This window comes from Pinus tabuliformis, chromosome 8, assembly GCF_031772625.1.
Source record: "Pinus tabuliformis cultivar Carrire ecotype Pingquan chromosome 8, CPIR1, whole genome shotgun sequence".
Classification (NCBI taxonomy): Eukaryota; Viridiplantae; Streptophyta; class Pinopsida; order Pinales; family Pinaceae; genus Pinus; species Pinus tabuliformis.
Window position 1 is genome coordinate 637,197,179 of NC_142294.1, and position 16,301 is coordinate 637,213,479.

Below are 16,301 nucleotides of genomic sequence, written 5' to 3' on the forward strand. Positions count from 1 at the left end.
CCTCATTGTAAGATAGTTCAGGGGCATGTAGCCACACCTCTCTTCTCAGAGATAAGCTACCATCGCCCTAACTGGTTTATTTCCATTTCTGGTTATAAGCATATTTCAGTATTTTCCATTAATGAAATGAAGTACTGTTTCCGCTGCATATCTGTGTTTATGGTTATCTCTGTAATTTTTTTCATTCCTGTCTAAATCCGGATCAAGTAAGCAAGGAGATCATAAAAAATCAACTGCTAAAAAACTGCATAAACATGGTTTGACAATATTTTAACTTTTCTTAATTTGTCTATGCTTCTTTTTAAATATTCCATTGTTGTGTGTGGCCTCAAAAGATATTCATTAATTTTAAATTTGGATATGGCTAGTTTTTTATAAGAATCATACCTAAACAAAGAAACCAAGTTGAATGGAATTAATTGCACGAATTGGATGTTTAAAATGAAAATATTGATGAAAGGATACAATTTCTGGTTGATAGAAAGTGGTGATGAAGTGAAAGCAGAGAAAGTTGTATGACCTACAACTAAATCAATTTAAGATTGGGAGAAGATAGAAACTATGGTGAAATTTCTTCTAAGAATGTCTGTAAAAGACAATATTATACTGCATATCAAAGATTAAAAGACATCAAAAGATACCTATACAATGCTCAACGATTTGTATGAATTGAAGAATAAAATTTGACTCCTATCTATAAAGTGTAAGATTTTGTCTATTAAAATGGAATAAAATGAAAGCACCAACAATTTTATTTCAAGATTGAAGTAATTTAAAGATACTCTTGGAGATATAGGTGAAGAAATATATGTCACTGACCTAATCACTATAACCTTAAATGGAATCTAGATGAGTGTCAAATGTTCATAATAGGTCTTATAGCAAGGGAGAAAGGTGAAGAAAGGTGAAGAAACCTTAAATATCAAGAGGAAGAAAGGTGAAGAAACCTTAAATATCAAAGTTATAATTTGGTGCTAAGGAAAAAAGGGAAACCACCATTCAAGAGGAGTATACATATTGAAGAGTGAAGACATTGGAATTATCACAAAACGTTATATCCTCGATGAATGAAGGTGTGGAAGTATGTGAGGAGCGACTATAGAATCAACTGCTATGAAATTTCATAAACTTGGTTTAAAGTTATTTGAAATTTTCTTAAATTATTTCTTCTTCTTTTTAAATAGTCCATTGTTGGGCGTGGCCTTAAAAATAGTTCATTGATTTGAAAGTTGTATAAGGCTAATTATTTATCATAATCATATATAAATAAAGAAAGCAATTTGGATGGCACCAATTACGTGAATTTTAAGTTTAAAGGAGGAATTTCACCACATGGAAAGCCATGATTTGGTAAGCCACCATTTGCAAAACCACAACCAAGTATGGCATTTACAATGGTTGATATTAAATTTCATTATTGTGGCAAGTTTGGACACTACTCTAGAGATCGCACGAAAAGGAAATAACATGAGTCTAGACATACAAATAAGAGGCACACTAATAATTTTGTTAATAAAGGAAAAATAATGAATGATGACATCAAAACCTTTAGATTGTGTGTTATAGATGTTTCAATATCTAATAAAATATATGATAAAAATACTTGGTTTGTTTATTTTGGAGCCTCCATTTATATGTCGTATAATAAGCATTGGTTTGAGAACTTTAAGGAAACTAATAATGGTACAAACATATATCTTGGATATGATCATGTACACGAAATAAATGATATGGTGACATATCAGTGACATTACCTAATGTTCATGTTAAACTAATTCATAATGTGATGCATGTGCCTATTTTTAGGAAGAATTTAACCTTAGTTTGTTAAAAATTGGAAACTAGGGCCAAATTCGACCTTGGGACAGCTCTTTTTATGGAGATGATGATTGCATTGGATTCCTCTTTTCGACAGGTCCAATATTGATATAAAGATGATGTCATCTAGAAAAGCAGAAGTGTGATTTTGAATTTATGCCCACTCATGTGGAAATTGATCAGGTTGGCTTCATCATTATTTAGGCTCAAGAAACCAAATGGATGTGTCTCTTCACCCACAATGAAGTGTATAAACACAAGAGACCTCACACCTCATTTGGACATCCGTAACTCACACATTTTTATCTCTCTTCATCAAATTGGTTCTTACATCTATTAGGTAGCCTCTCCCTATCTGACGTGTCGCAAGAAGGTCGAAGTTTTCTGGGCTAAATTGCAAAATTGAAATTGCATAATTCCACCTTGTTTGACCAACATTGACCGACATGATCTTAACCTTTTTTTACTGCATTTTTTTAGGAAGAATTTTGATTTTCTTAGGCTACATTGTCTGACATGGAAATCAAGGTTTTATGATTTGTTTGACCTATGTTGACCGTAGACCTAAATGAGTTTGAAAGAAACAATTGTGACTTTTCTTAGTTGACTTTGACCACTGTTAGAGTTTGAGTTTGACTTCCTTTGACCAAGCTTTGAAGGAGGTATTTGACTGTTGTTTTGACTAGTGTTGACATTCTAGTTAGGGATCAGGTTTGACTACAATTGACTATATAAATGTACATGGTTTTTTTGACTTTGTATTGGTCAAGTGAATTTGACCTTTATACTCTCTCTCTATTGAAATTTTGATTTAATAATAAGAATAATTGATCAAAGGGTTTTCCCCACATTTTCCTTTAGATTTACCAAATCTGTTGTTGTCTTGCCTTGTATTGTCTTCTGCATTTTTTTTAGTGTTCTATCTACATTTAGGATCAATGTGATTAATGGTTAATGTGATTGATACTGGAAATAAATGGAAATTGTTATTGGGCTGCTAAAGGAACATTGAAGTAAATTGTGCTAAGCATTGAAGATACCATTGTTAACTAAAATATAAATAACATATCAGGATTTGAAAGTGGAATTTGTAAATTCACATTATGTGGTGAAAGACATGTAGGATCTATTTGAGGTCATTGCAATGGATATTTGAATTGGAGGTTTATTAAGCTCAATGTGGCAACCAAAAGTAATCAAGAATTGGCACCCACAATAATGACAACAAAAAATCTTTAGCATCAAAGGCATGACCACATAATTATCATGATATATTCCTACATAAAAAATGAGGAATGGTAGAAGTGTTTCCAACACTTAAGAATGAATATTCTGCATGTCAGAGGTGCACATTAGGGAAGATGAATAGGGAATAATTCCCTACTGATATAGATAAAAGGAATAGAGATGTTCTAGAACTTGGAGCACACATATGTATGTGGTCCTATGCAGACTATATTATTACGTGAAGCATATTACTCATTGATATTTATTGATGATTTTACTAAATATACATCATGAAAAATAAGAGTGATGTATTTCAATATTTTAAGGAGTTCAAAAATCTGGTTGAAAAGAAAACAAGAAAACACATCAAGATCTTCTGATCAGACAGAGGGGGAGAATATATTTCAATTGAATTCATCAAGTACTGGAAATCCCACAAAATTGTACAACAATACACATTACCATATACTCCATAACATAATGGAGTAGCTAAAAGGAAGAATAGAAGCCTAGTAGAATGTGCATGGAGCATGTTAAAAGGTAAGAATCTTACCAATTCTTTCTAGGTTGAAGATTTTTCACTGTTGTTTACTTCAAAATTAGAAGTCGAACTAAAAGCTTAGATCATAAGACTCCTTTTCAAGCACTTTATGGTTATAAACCAACAGTAATTCATTTGATAATCTTCGAAAGAAAAATATTTTCTCATGTTCAGAAAGAAGATAGGAGGAATCTTGATGCAAAAGCTATCAAGTGATTTTTCATAGGTTAATGTTTTGATCATAAATCATATAAGTTGTTTGATCCTTGCACACATAAAAAAAATTCATGAAGATATGTATTAGTTCATGTGCTTGCAGGTGAAGGCAATAAGAATGATAGGTATGTTGGATGGCATATTCCTTATCAATATGATGATGTCAAGGAGGAAGTAGATGATAAGCATGAATAGAAAGAGGAAGAATCCAACAACATGGACACTTGTAGCAACCATAGTGCAATCAAGAGGAAGAGATGATTCACATGAGGCAAAAGAAGAGTTGAAATAAACTAAATACCAACAAGATCATTTCATCAAACTCAACCACCAGTAAGATTTAAAGGTTACACCTTAATGACTAAAATTATAAATGCCATAGAACCTTTGAATTTTGAAGAATCTAATCAGCATAAAGAATGGATAGATGAAATGAAGGAAGAATATTATTCCATAATGAATAAAGATACTTGATATTTAATGGAATTTCATAAGGTACCCATTGGATCCAAATGGTAATTCAAACCTAAATTTAAAGTTGATGGCAATATATATAAACATAAAGCTAGGTTAGTTCCAAAAGGATAATCACAAAAAGAGGGAATTTATTATGTAGAACCTTTTGCATTTGTAGGTAATTTAAATACAATTCGATTGATGAATGCTTTAGCTACAAAAAATAAATGGAAACTACATCAGCTAGATGTTTCTCATCTTGAATGGGGAACTCAAACAAAAGTAAACCTTGTTCAACCAAAAAGTATTGTTAAAAAGGGTCTAAAGGACCTTGTCTACAACTTAAAGAAAGCATTATATGGATTGAACTAGCCACCAAGATCACAGTATGTGAAGATTGATTCTTTATTTCTTCATAAAGTCTTTGTGAAAAGAAAATGTATATATATCAAAAAGGGTATTTTATTATGATTTCTATGTATGTTAATGATTTTATTATAACAAGCAATGTTGTTAGATGATCCAAAAATACTTTTTTATCATAGGTTATAAAATTAGAATAAAATAATTATTAATTTAAGATATTAAATTAATAATTATTATTCTAGAATGTTTAATTATTTAATGGAGACTTTTAGAATTAGCATATTGTTGTAACTAGATATGACTCTCCAAATGTGTCGTATCTTAGGCTCTATTTTAGGAGATTAGTTAGCTAGTTGGTTTGAATGGCATTTAATGTAAATGGACACTTGTTATTTAATAAGTGATCCATAATTAGAGGTAGTTAGGACATGGAGCTTATAAATAGCTCATTGCAAGAGTGTTTTCTTGTTCGGGTGTAAGCTCTTGCAAATCAATTATGTAATTATTTTTTTGATTAATAAAATTACGTGTCTGAGGACACTTCTGCCATTATTGTGGTATCAGAGCTCCAGTAATGCTGCAGTTGATTTGAGGAGGAGATTCCAGCTCTATCAGATAGTGGGAAACTCAACTCTATTGAAGTGCTCAGCAAAAGATTGGTATGAAATTTGCAAATTTTTTTATTGATTTTAGATCTGCAAATTCTAAAATCATTTTTTTTTTAAAAGCAGCAAATGCAAATCTATGTGACTTTTTCAAATTGGTTGAGTGAATAAAAAAAAAAAAGAGGACAGCGCTGTATATTTGAATTGTTTTTAAAATCTTTTCCAAACATTCAATCGATTCTGCAAATCGATTCTGCATTTTTTATGAGAATGGTTGACATCTATTTATGCTCAAATACCCTGCGTTGAGCATTCCGGCATCAATTCAGCGTTGTGGTCTGGCATTTGAACCAGCGTCCTCCAGCGATAAGACTCGGCATTTTATTCCTGCGTTTTTATTGGTATTCACTTATGAATTTTGTTGAAGCGTTTGTAATTGAGCGTAAATTACTGCCCTCAAATTATTGATGATGATGGACAGAAGGGAGTGAGCAGGCTGTATTCCTTGAATTGATACAGAATGATTTTTTAGCACTAATATTGCGCATTCATGTTTTTAGAAAAGGAATTGAAGTTAACTGTCATTCATAATTAGCTGTATTGTATGCCTGTGCACTTGATTCAAAAGACATTGAGTTGGGCTGCGTCGTGAAAATGTGGTTGCCGATTGAGCCATAAAAGAACAAAACGAATTGAATTATTGAGGAGTCAACAGAATTTGATCCACACTAGGTTACCGCCGGTGTCCAGAACGGTAGAAACGCTCTTCATATCTAGCTTGGCTGCGTTGGATTGCTCGTTGCCAGATCATAGGCGACTTGCCCGAAGGCTCTTGTGTTGGAGGACGGTTGCTCCAGTTTGGAGAAGGTTTGCATGCAGGAAAGAATGCCATCCTCAAATGATTCGAGCTTTCTCCTGCACGTACATCAAATCGCCAAAGTCAACTTTTTTTTAAAGCACTCTTAGTGGAGTAATATTTTAAAGTTTTTGTGTAAAAAAAAGTGCATTTCAAGAAACGTGAATTCAAGTGATTTCATAAAGGCTACGTATGTAAAGGCTTTTTTAAAGAGTGTGTATAAAGTCTTTATGAAATTTTAAGGAGACATAAGGAGTATTTTTTATGTAATGGAGTGATAAGTTTGGATCTAATGATTTGTAATTTTGGAGAGATAGCAAGTGGAATGTGAGAGAATGAGTGGAGTGTTTCCGTAATAGTGAGAATATTTATAAGGATTTTTTAATATTGTATTTTGGAGAGATATGGGGTTTTATTAATTTATTTTTATTGGAGTAATAAGGGTCTTGTAACATTTGTTAAGGTGATTGTAATTTTTTGGAGCAATAAGGAGTTTGTTATTTTTGTAATTTTTCGAAGGAGATAAATGTAACTCAAAGTAATTTTACTTTGAGGGGGGGTAATTTTTTTTACCATATTGTGCAAAAGCACCATTGTAAAAAGTCAAATTTTGAAAGTTGCCCTGTAAAAATTTGAGAAATTGACTAGAGCCAAGTGCAAAGCTCAGTCAATATTCTCCTGCTTTGACGACTATTCGAGGGTCAAGGCCAAGCCCCGATAGATCGTGTTTTTTGCGTGGTGCGTTGTGTTGACTCTCTTGTCCTTTCTGTTCTGCTTCTTGGTGCGTCTCTTCATCACTAAAAATGTCTAAGTTGATTAACTTATTTTCTGATTCCGACAAACTTGAGGGCACTAAATCTTATAAAACGTGGCATCGTCTTATTGAAAGCACACTCATTTACAATGAATTATGGCAAGGAATATGTGATGGAGATGTAAAGCCGAATAAACCCACAGATGCAGATCCACTGGAAAAATGGGAAATCAAGAATGCTAAAGCCTTAGCTCTTATTAAATCATCTGTGAATGATGAAATGTATGTACACATAGAGAATGCCACAGATGCATGGACTGCCTTGAAAACTTTTAAAGACCTCTTTGATACTCAGCCAGAATCAAAGAAGGTTGATTTACAGTTAAAATTGTTGCAACAGAAATTAACTGAAGATGGTGATATTCTTGAATATCTCTCCAGACTTAAGAATATTAAGCAAGAAATTATTAATGCTGGTTTTCCCGCAATTGATGATAGCTTTATGGTCACAATTGTAATTGTTGGGCTTCCTTCTTCCTACACACACTTTTTAGAGACTCTACAAGTAACTGGGAAATTAGAGAAATTAAAGTTTGATGAACTTTGTGAAATGTTAAGTCAGCATGATAAAAATTTTGGGAAGAAGAAGAAAGTTGGTGAAGATGTTTTTCTCACAGAAGCCAACACAAGTAAGTCTTCAGCAGATAGTTCTCGAGGAAGAGGCCGATGGAATCAGAATCAAGCAACACATAATCGAGGTCGAAGCCAAAGTAGAGGCAACAATTTTAACAGAGGAGGAAGAAATAATTTTCAAGGTAGAGGAAATAACCAAGGAAGAGGAAATTTTCAAGGACAAGGCTACAATAATCAAGGTCGAGGAAAATCTCCAAATACAGGTCAAAGCAGAGGCAGAGGACAATCTTCAGGACGAGGAAGAGACTTAAGTCAAATTGTATGTCGAAGATGTAACAAAGTTGGCCATTATGCTGAAGATTGTCGAACTTCACTTAATAAAATTCCCAAGTTTCAGCAGCATTCAGCACAATTTGCAAATGATCAAGATGAAGACAGCTCAGAATATGTTTTTACTTCCTCACCAGCATCACAAATTTCATCTCATCTTAGAAGTGACTATGAAGATGCCTGGATCTTGGATTCCGGGGCAACTCAACACATGACATGTCGACGTGATTTTTTCTGGAATTTTCAAGAATGCCAACTTAATTCAATTTTTCTTGCTGATGATACAAAACATACTCCTTATGGAAAAGGAGTCGTAAAAAATTTTCTCCCTGACATTGGAGAAAAATTGATTTCCAATGTATGGTATGTACCTAGTTTCAAGAAAAATTTGCTCTCTTTAGTCACGATTCGACAAGCAGGACATCAGGTAATTATGGAAGATGGTTTAGTGAAGATTAATTCAGTGAAACAGAACTTGAAAACAGTCATGACAGGTTATGAAGATGGAAAACTGTTACGGATGAAAGGGACAATTATTCCAAGGCATTCTGATTTTGCAGGGGCAGTGACTACAGGTATTTCACCTATCAGACTATGGCATGTACGATATGGACATTTGAATTTTGAGAGTCTTTCTCAATTGCAGAAACAAGGAATGGTTAAAGGACTTCCCACATTCAACAGGGAAAATGCAAAATGTGAAGCTTGCATTTATGGCAAACAAAACCGAGAAAGTTTTCCAACAAGTTCATGGCGAGAAAACAGACGGCTTCAACTAATTCACAGTGATGTTTGTGGTCCACTACAAACCTCATTTGGTGGTTGCAAGTATTTCTTACTATTCATTGATGATTTCAGCAGAATGACTTGGGTTTACTTCTTGAAGAACAAGTCAGAAGCGTTTGATAAGTTTAAAATTTTTCGCCAACTTGTTGAAAATGAAATCAAAGAAAAGATAGGTACTCTCAGGACGGATAATGGGGGCGAATTCACTTCAAATGAATTCAAAACTTATTGCAGTGAAAATGGCATAAGACGACATCTCACTAATGTTTACACTCCACAGCAAAATGGAGTAGTTGAAAGAATGAATCACACTTTGTTAGGAATGGCGAGATCCATGTTAACCTTCAAGAGGTTAAGTCCAACATATTGGGCGGAAGCAATACATACAGCTGTCTACTTAAGAAACAGATCTCCAACTTCTTCTTTAGACGGAATCACACCTTATGAAGCTTGGTTTGGTTTCAAACCTCGAGTTAAACATCTTAGAGTTTTTGGGTCAGTGTGTTATGCCTTAGTTCCGAAAGAAAAACGAACTAAGCTTGACTCAAGAAGTTTAAAATGCACAATGATTGGCTATTCTGATGAGAAGAAAGGGTATCGTCTTTTGACCAATGGAAAATTCATTGTGAGCAGGGATGTCATTTTTGATGAAACAGAGAGTGTTAGTGCTAAAGAAATTGAAAATCTTCTTCACAAATTAGAAACTAAGGGAAGTAAAAGAAATGGAAAAATGTAAAGTCAACCAACTTCACCAAATTGGTATGAACTTGATTTTCCTTCCTCTGAAGATGATTCATCCAGTCCATCTACATCAACAACATCATCCGGGTCTTCTAACAGTTCATCCGCATCTCCAAGCAGCAGCAGTTCTTCAGACAGTGAGTCTCCACATTCTTCATTTGAACGACGTACATCAGTTTATATTAATCCTCTTTATAATGATGGGGACTTTTCAGAAGCACAAACAAGTGAGCACCAACTTCCGAAATGGGCAGTTCAACTTTTGAAAGATGTAAAGCCTGATTAACAGAATAAAACTGGCACCAGAAAAGCACATAGAAGTGAAGGCAATTTTGCCTTGATAGCAAATGATTTTACTGAACCTTCCACATACAAAGAGGCAGTAAAACATAAAGAATGGCAACAAGCTATGGTTGAAGAATATAAAGCAGTCATTGATAACAACACTTGGAAACTTGTTGATTGTCCAGCAAATGTTAAACCCATAGGATGCAAATGGGTTTACAGAATTAAGTATAATCAGAAGGGTGAACTTGACAAGTATAAAGCACGACTTGTCGCAAAAGGTTTTGCGCAGCAGGAAGGCATTGATTATGAAGAAACTTTTTCTCCAACAGCTAAATGGAACACCATCCGATTAACACTTGCATTGGCCGCTCAAAAAGGATGGAAAGTTCATCAAATGGATGTGAAAAGTGCATTTCTCAACGGGGATTTACAGGAGGACGTGTATATGACCCAACCACCCGGTTTTGAAGTGGAAGGACAAGAACATAAAGTCTGCAAATTGATCAAGGCTTTATATGGGTTAAAACAAGCTCCCCGAGCCTGGTATGCAAAGATGGATGATTACCTTAAGAAAGTTGGTTTTCATCGCAGTGAATCTGATGATACTTTGTATGTGTGACAACAGGGAAAATATTTGGTCATTCTTGTTATGTATGTAGATGATTTGATCATCACTGGCAATCATGATGATCATATTGCGCAGGTGAAAAAGGAGTTACAAGCAGGTTTTAAGATGACAGATTTGGGATTACTTCACTACTATCTTGGAGTTGAAGTCTTCCAACGTCCACATCATATTTTCATTTCTCAGAGTAAGTATGCAGCAGAGGTTCTTCAGCGATTTGGCATGCAAGATTGCAAGCCCGTTCTCACCCCCATGGAGCAAAACTTGAAACTTTCAAAATTTGAAGGGGGGGAAAAGGTGGACAGTACAACTTACAGACAATTGATTGGCAGCTTGATTTATTTGACAAATACTCGTCCTGATCTATCTTATGCAGTCAGTATTCTTTCACGTTTTATGCAGGAACCACGAGACAGCCACTGGAATGCAGCCAAAAGAGTTCTTCGATATATCCAAGGAACAAAATATTTTGGTCTTCTTTACAGAAAGACTAAAAATTTTGTACTTGGTGGATATTCTGATGCCGACTTTGCTGGGAGTATTGATGATCGAGCATCAACATCAGGCTATTTAATGAATATGGGTTCAGCAGCAGTATCTTGGAGTTGTAAGAAACAAGCTACAGTGCCCACTTCTTCAGCAGAAGCAGAGTACATTTCAGCATGGGAAGCAGCATGTGAAATTATTTGGTTGCGCCGAATTTTGCAGGACTTGGGCATTTCTCAGGCAGAAGCTACATCATTGTTCATTGACAACCAGTCAGCCATCAAACTTGCCAAGAACCCAGTTTTTTATTCAAAGACAAAGCATGTGGACACCAAGTATCATCATATCAGGTCGCTCATTGCCAAAGATGTCCTCAAACCAGTTTATTGTCCTTCCGAAGATCAGATCTCCGACATTTTCACCAAACCGCTTGGCAGAATAAAATTTACTAAGTTCAGGGATGAACTTGGTATCTGTTGTAATGTATCTTTGGATCATAGGGGGGAATGTTAGATGATCCAAAAATACTTTTTTATCATAGGTTATAAAATTAGAATAAAATTAGAATAAAATAATTATTAATTTAAAATATTAAATTAATAATTATTATTCTAGAATGTTTAATTATTTAATGGAGACTTTTAGAATTAGCATATTGTTGTAACTAGATATGACTCTCCAAATGTGTCGTATCTTAGGCTCTATTTTAGGAGATTAGTTAGCTAGTTGGTTTGAATGGCATTTAATGTAAATGGACACTTGTTATTTAATAAGTGATCCATAATTAGAGGTAGTTAAGACATGGAGCTTATAAATAGCTCATTGCAAGAGTGTTTTCTTGTTTGGGTGTAAGCTCTTGCAAATCAATTATGTAATTATTTTTTTGATTAATAAAATTATGTGTCTCAGGACACTTCTGCCATTAAATGTTTCTAAGTTAATTGATGAAGTTAAAGGAAAATCCTCATAAGAGTTTGAAATGAAAGACATTGATGAATTGCATTATTGATTAGCACTGGAGATATGGAGAAAAGGTGAATAAACATTGGTTACGCAGAGTAAATATACCAAGGAGTTACAAAAGATTAAAAAAAACCAATGTATGGTAGTATCAATACCATTACAAAAGAATGTCAATCTCTATAGTAATGATGGTACAAGAGAGGTGGAAAACACAATTCTCCATTAAAGGGAAGTGTTGGAATAATGGAGAAATCTAGAAGATTCTCCTATAATTAAAACTTCTTATGTGTCATTAGCACTGTTTTCGTAATTAATCTTTGATGAGTTGGCGAATCCTATATTTTAGGAATTTGTTCAACAATAACAATGACACAAGTTAAGATTTTTGTCAGCAGCCACCAATAATGCGGGGGGTACTACGACTCTGGGATATTATCATTTTAACATTTGTAGTAGGTTAATTTCATCATTCGATTCGATAGTGGAAAGGCAAAACCGGCAGTCGACTCAGCGTTCATGTTATTCAGTTGGCGTGAAATATTGATCAAATCAAGTATGGAGGCTCCGAAAAATGAATAACCATCAAACTATTCCTTGTCCTCTGGTATTTGAATATGTTACAGCAACATGAATTTCCTCAATGCCCAGTGACAGTTGGGTCAATTTTTATGGCCACAGTGCGTTTTGAAAAAATAAAATGGACCAACCCGAGTCTATCAAGGTTTAGGTAGAAAGAAGAAAAAGCAAACCAAAAACAAGTTTCTGGCACTATAAAATCCCCGCTCTCCTACCTTCCATGAAACAAGTTTCGAGCACACTATCGGCTACAACGAGGGTTCGACCTCCGAACTATCGCGATGGATTTCAAATTGGTGGTAATTCCTTGCAAACAATGTTTGTGATTTCTAATTTTCTGTGCGTGAAAAAATTACGAGTCGTTTTGAACAAATAAATTATGTGCAGACTACATTCGCTTCAGTTGTTGCTATTATGGCGCTGTTAATGGTGGATTCAAGTTGGGCTACTCATAGAAAGGTGCTGAGCAAAAGTGATTCCAGCGCTTCACCGATATTCAATGTCATGGACTACGGTGCACATGCCGACGGTTTAAAAGATGATCGGACGGTGAATATTTTTTCATCAATTATATAGATTCAATATTCATTTGATATTTTTGTTGTAAAGTTTGATGCACTTCGCATATATTCATCGTTAATCCTGGGAGCCAGTAAGCACCTTTTTAAATTAATACCGTCGCTTTGACAGAACTCTTAGATTTTAGGAAAATTCCCTCCCACGGTCTTTACCTGTGTTTTATTTTCACGCTTAAAATCTGTTTAGTATTCATGCACTAGGAATAAATATTTTTCTGCTCTCTGGTAACTGCCAAAGATATGTGGCTATACCTTTCAGAGAACTAGTCAAATCCTTTCTTTCGCAAACAAGAAAATTTGATTAGATTATTATCGTTGTTATATTACCTACGTATTGTTTCTCATTTGTGATTTATAGGCATTCATAGAAGCATGGGAAGCAGCATGCATGGCATCGTCTTCCAACGCAGTGTTGCAAGTACCATCGGGGAAGACATTTCTAATTAAGCCAGTGACGTTTCTTGGCCCTTGCAAGTCTCATATTTCAGTAGAGGTGAGAAAGTTGAATATTGGATTGTATGCTTTTTAAGATGATCATGAAAATTCCATGTTAAATTATTTGCTAAAATCATAAATTTGCAGATTACTGGAACAATAGTTGCACCCAATAAACAATCTGCATGGAATAGCAGTGAACTTAATCTGTGGATTCGATTTTATGGTATATCTGGGTTGACCATAGAAGGTGGCGGTGTCATTGATGGTCAAGGCCAAGATTGGTGGTCTAAATCCTGCAAGGTTAACCAACAACAAGTAAGGGTTCCCTTTAACTGTTCTGTTTCACCTCACCGTTGTGTACATGTGGCCACTAAAAAATGGGTGGTCCTGTTAAACCACACAAAAGAACCCTTTTAACTGTTCTGTTTCACCTCACCGTTGTGTACATGTGGCCACTAAAAAATGGGTGGTCCTGTTAAACCACACAAAAGGTTTCAGTCATTTGCCTCTCAATTTGCAATTTGTCAATAGCCAACGAATGCATCTCGTAGTGGTCGACTCTTCTGATATCCAATTAAGCGGGCTTCAGATACAAGCTCCTGAACAAAGCCCAAACACTGATGGTATTCATTTACAAAGAGTTAAGAATGCCCAAATAAACAACTGTGTCATCCAGACAGGTTAGAAGTTAGTGATTTCACTGGTTTGCGTTAATTTGTTTATTCACATATTACCATAGATTCATTTTCTTAATAATAAATCAGTCAATATCCTTCTAGCTTATATCTATCTCACTTAGTTAAAGTTCAGATTGGCAAACGCATAATAAACATAAAGGGTTCTGCTAACTATGATTATAAATACTCTATATCAGGGGATGATTGCATTTCCATTTCGTCGGGCTCATCTACTATTAATATCAAAAACATAAAGTGTGGCCCAGGCCATGGCATCAGGTGAGATAAGTATTTTGGATCTTATCCTGCAGAAAATACATTCAGTAAAGATGAAATCTGAATTGTACTTCTTCTCTTGTGCAGTATTGGAAGTCTGGGAAAGAATGGAGAAGAAGCCCAAATTGATGACATTCTAGTCCAAAACATCACTTTTGTCGAAACATCCAACGGAGCCAGAATCAAGACTTGGCAGGTTGGTTTAACAGGTGTATGGCTCCTTTAATTATTTCTATTCATACGGCAATGAACTGCAGTTCGTAATTCATATTAATATGAATTATCTAGGATGGTTATAACAGAATTTATGCTTTTGTAAATATACAGGGCGGTTCTGGCTATGCACGAAATATCATATTTGAAGACATAGTTGTTCATAATGTTAAAAATCCGATTATCATTGATCAGTACTATTGCGATTCCGCTTCACCTTGTAAAATTCAGGTGATCAACTAACCATTCTGGGCATTTCCATATTTTCCCAACATGCCCCACTAAAATATATAGACTGAATACATCTTAATATGAGTTTAGTTCCCGCCGTTGTTGAAATATCATTTTGAAGTCCGTGGATGTGTGCTTGCGATCGATGTTGCCATCAACATTAATTCCAAAATACTTGTTTAAGCGCACATAATATAGGATAAATTTCCCATTTATTTTATCTTCTAAATACTATCAATCGGGTTAGTAATTGGTAACTACATAGAATTTCATCTTTAGGTAAAGAATCGGTAATCAGGGAATTTGGTAATTCCGGAAATCTCACCCAACTCAGAGAGACCCCTCTAACCCTAAACGTAGCTAATTCCAACCATCAAAGTTAATACAAATTCTCTAAAAAAAACCATTGTGTTTCATTTTATTGTAATATAAAATAATTGTTTAAATATATATCTATATCTATATATAATATAAACTTCACCGGACATCTGATCTCCATGATCTCCACTAAATGCATCGAGGTAAAAACTATGTTATACTGCAATAATATTTATACAAATTGGTTTTCAAGTTTGGTATTACTGTTTGGTATCAATAATACTGTGCGTCATGTTGTTGTGTGCAGCCATCCGCAGTGCAAATACAAGATGTCACGTATAGAAACATACAGGGAACGTCATCGACCGATGTGGCTGTGAACTTTTCGTGCAGCAAGACAGTTGCTTGCACAGGAATTACTTTGATAAATGTTGAGATAACTTCAACGACTGCAAATAAAGTAAAGTCTGTGTGTGCCAATGCTCTGGGACTGGCTCTGGGGACTATTTTGCCGCCCAGCTGTCTGAAAAACTAGTGCGGTCCCTTGGACTCCTTCAAATTGTGCGGTCCCTTGGACTCATTCAAAAGCATCACAATAAATCATAGCCAAACTTAACAAGATTCAGTTATATTGGATTTTGTTCTAGGGGAACTTCATAATACTGTGAAATTTGGTGTTTTGTCAACTTACTTTGTACCCACGAGATACTTCAAAAGCATCACAATAAATCTTAGCCGAACTTAACAAGATTCAGTTATACTGTTTTTTGTTCTATGGGAACTTCATAATACTGTGAAATTTAGTCTTTTCTCAACTTACTTTCTACCTACAAGATACATCAAAAGCATCACAATAAATCTTAGCCAAACTTAACAAGATATACCTGTTTTTGTTCTATGGGAACTTCAAATAATATTGTGAAATTTGGTCTTTGTCAACTTACTTTATAGTCATATTTGATACCATTTAATTTATACATTTTTATAAATTTGCATTTAAATATATTGAAAACATCCACACATATAAATTTGATACCATTTAATTTATACATTTTTATAAATTTGCATTTAAATATATTGAAAACATCCACACATATAAATTATTATTATATTTTATTTGACTAAATCTTTTTATTTTAATTATAAAATCAAAAACCATATATTTTAGAAAAGTTATAAATATAAATTAATTATGAAATTTTCAGAAAGAGAATTATTTATTATTTTTCAAATTATTTAAATTGGTACTTGAAACTTAGTACTAATACTTATCTCACCAAGTAAATACTTATTAGTGTAGAGT

At 34.3% G+C, this 16,301-nt stretch overlaps 1 protein-coding gene across 1 annotated transcript; it reads left to right on the plus strand.

Annotated features, from left to right (window-relative positions):
* Positions 1–12,548: 12,548 nt before the first annotated feature.
* LOC149237143 (putative polygalacturonase At1g80170) lies at positions 12,549–15,533 on the plus strand. The gene is made up of 9 exons (XM_089369166.1): positions 12,549–12,566; positions 12,655–12,816; positions 13,204–13,338; positions 13,428–13,672; positions 13,815–13,963; positions 14,158–14,239; positions 14,324–14,432; positions 14,564–14,680; positions 15,306–15,533. Exons 1-9 carry the CDS (start codon positions 12,549–12,551, stop codon positions 15,531–15,533), a joined length of 1,245 nt encoding a protein of 414 aa, XP_089225292.1.
* The last annotated feature ends 768 nt before the right edge of the window (positions 15,534–16,301 follow it).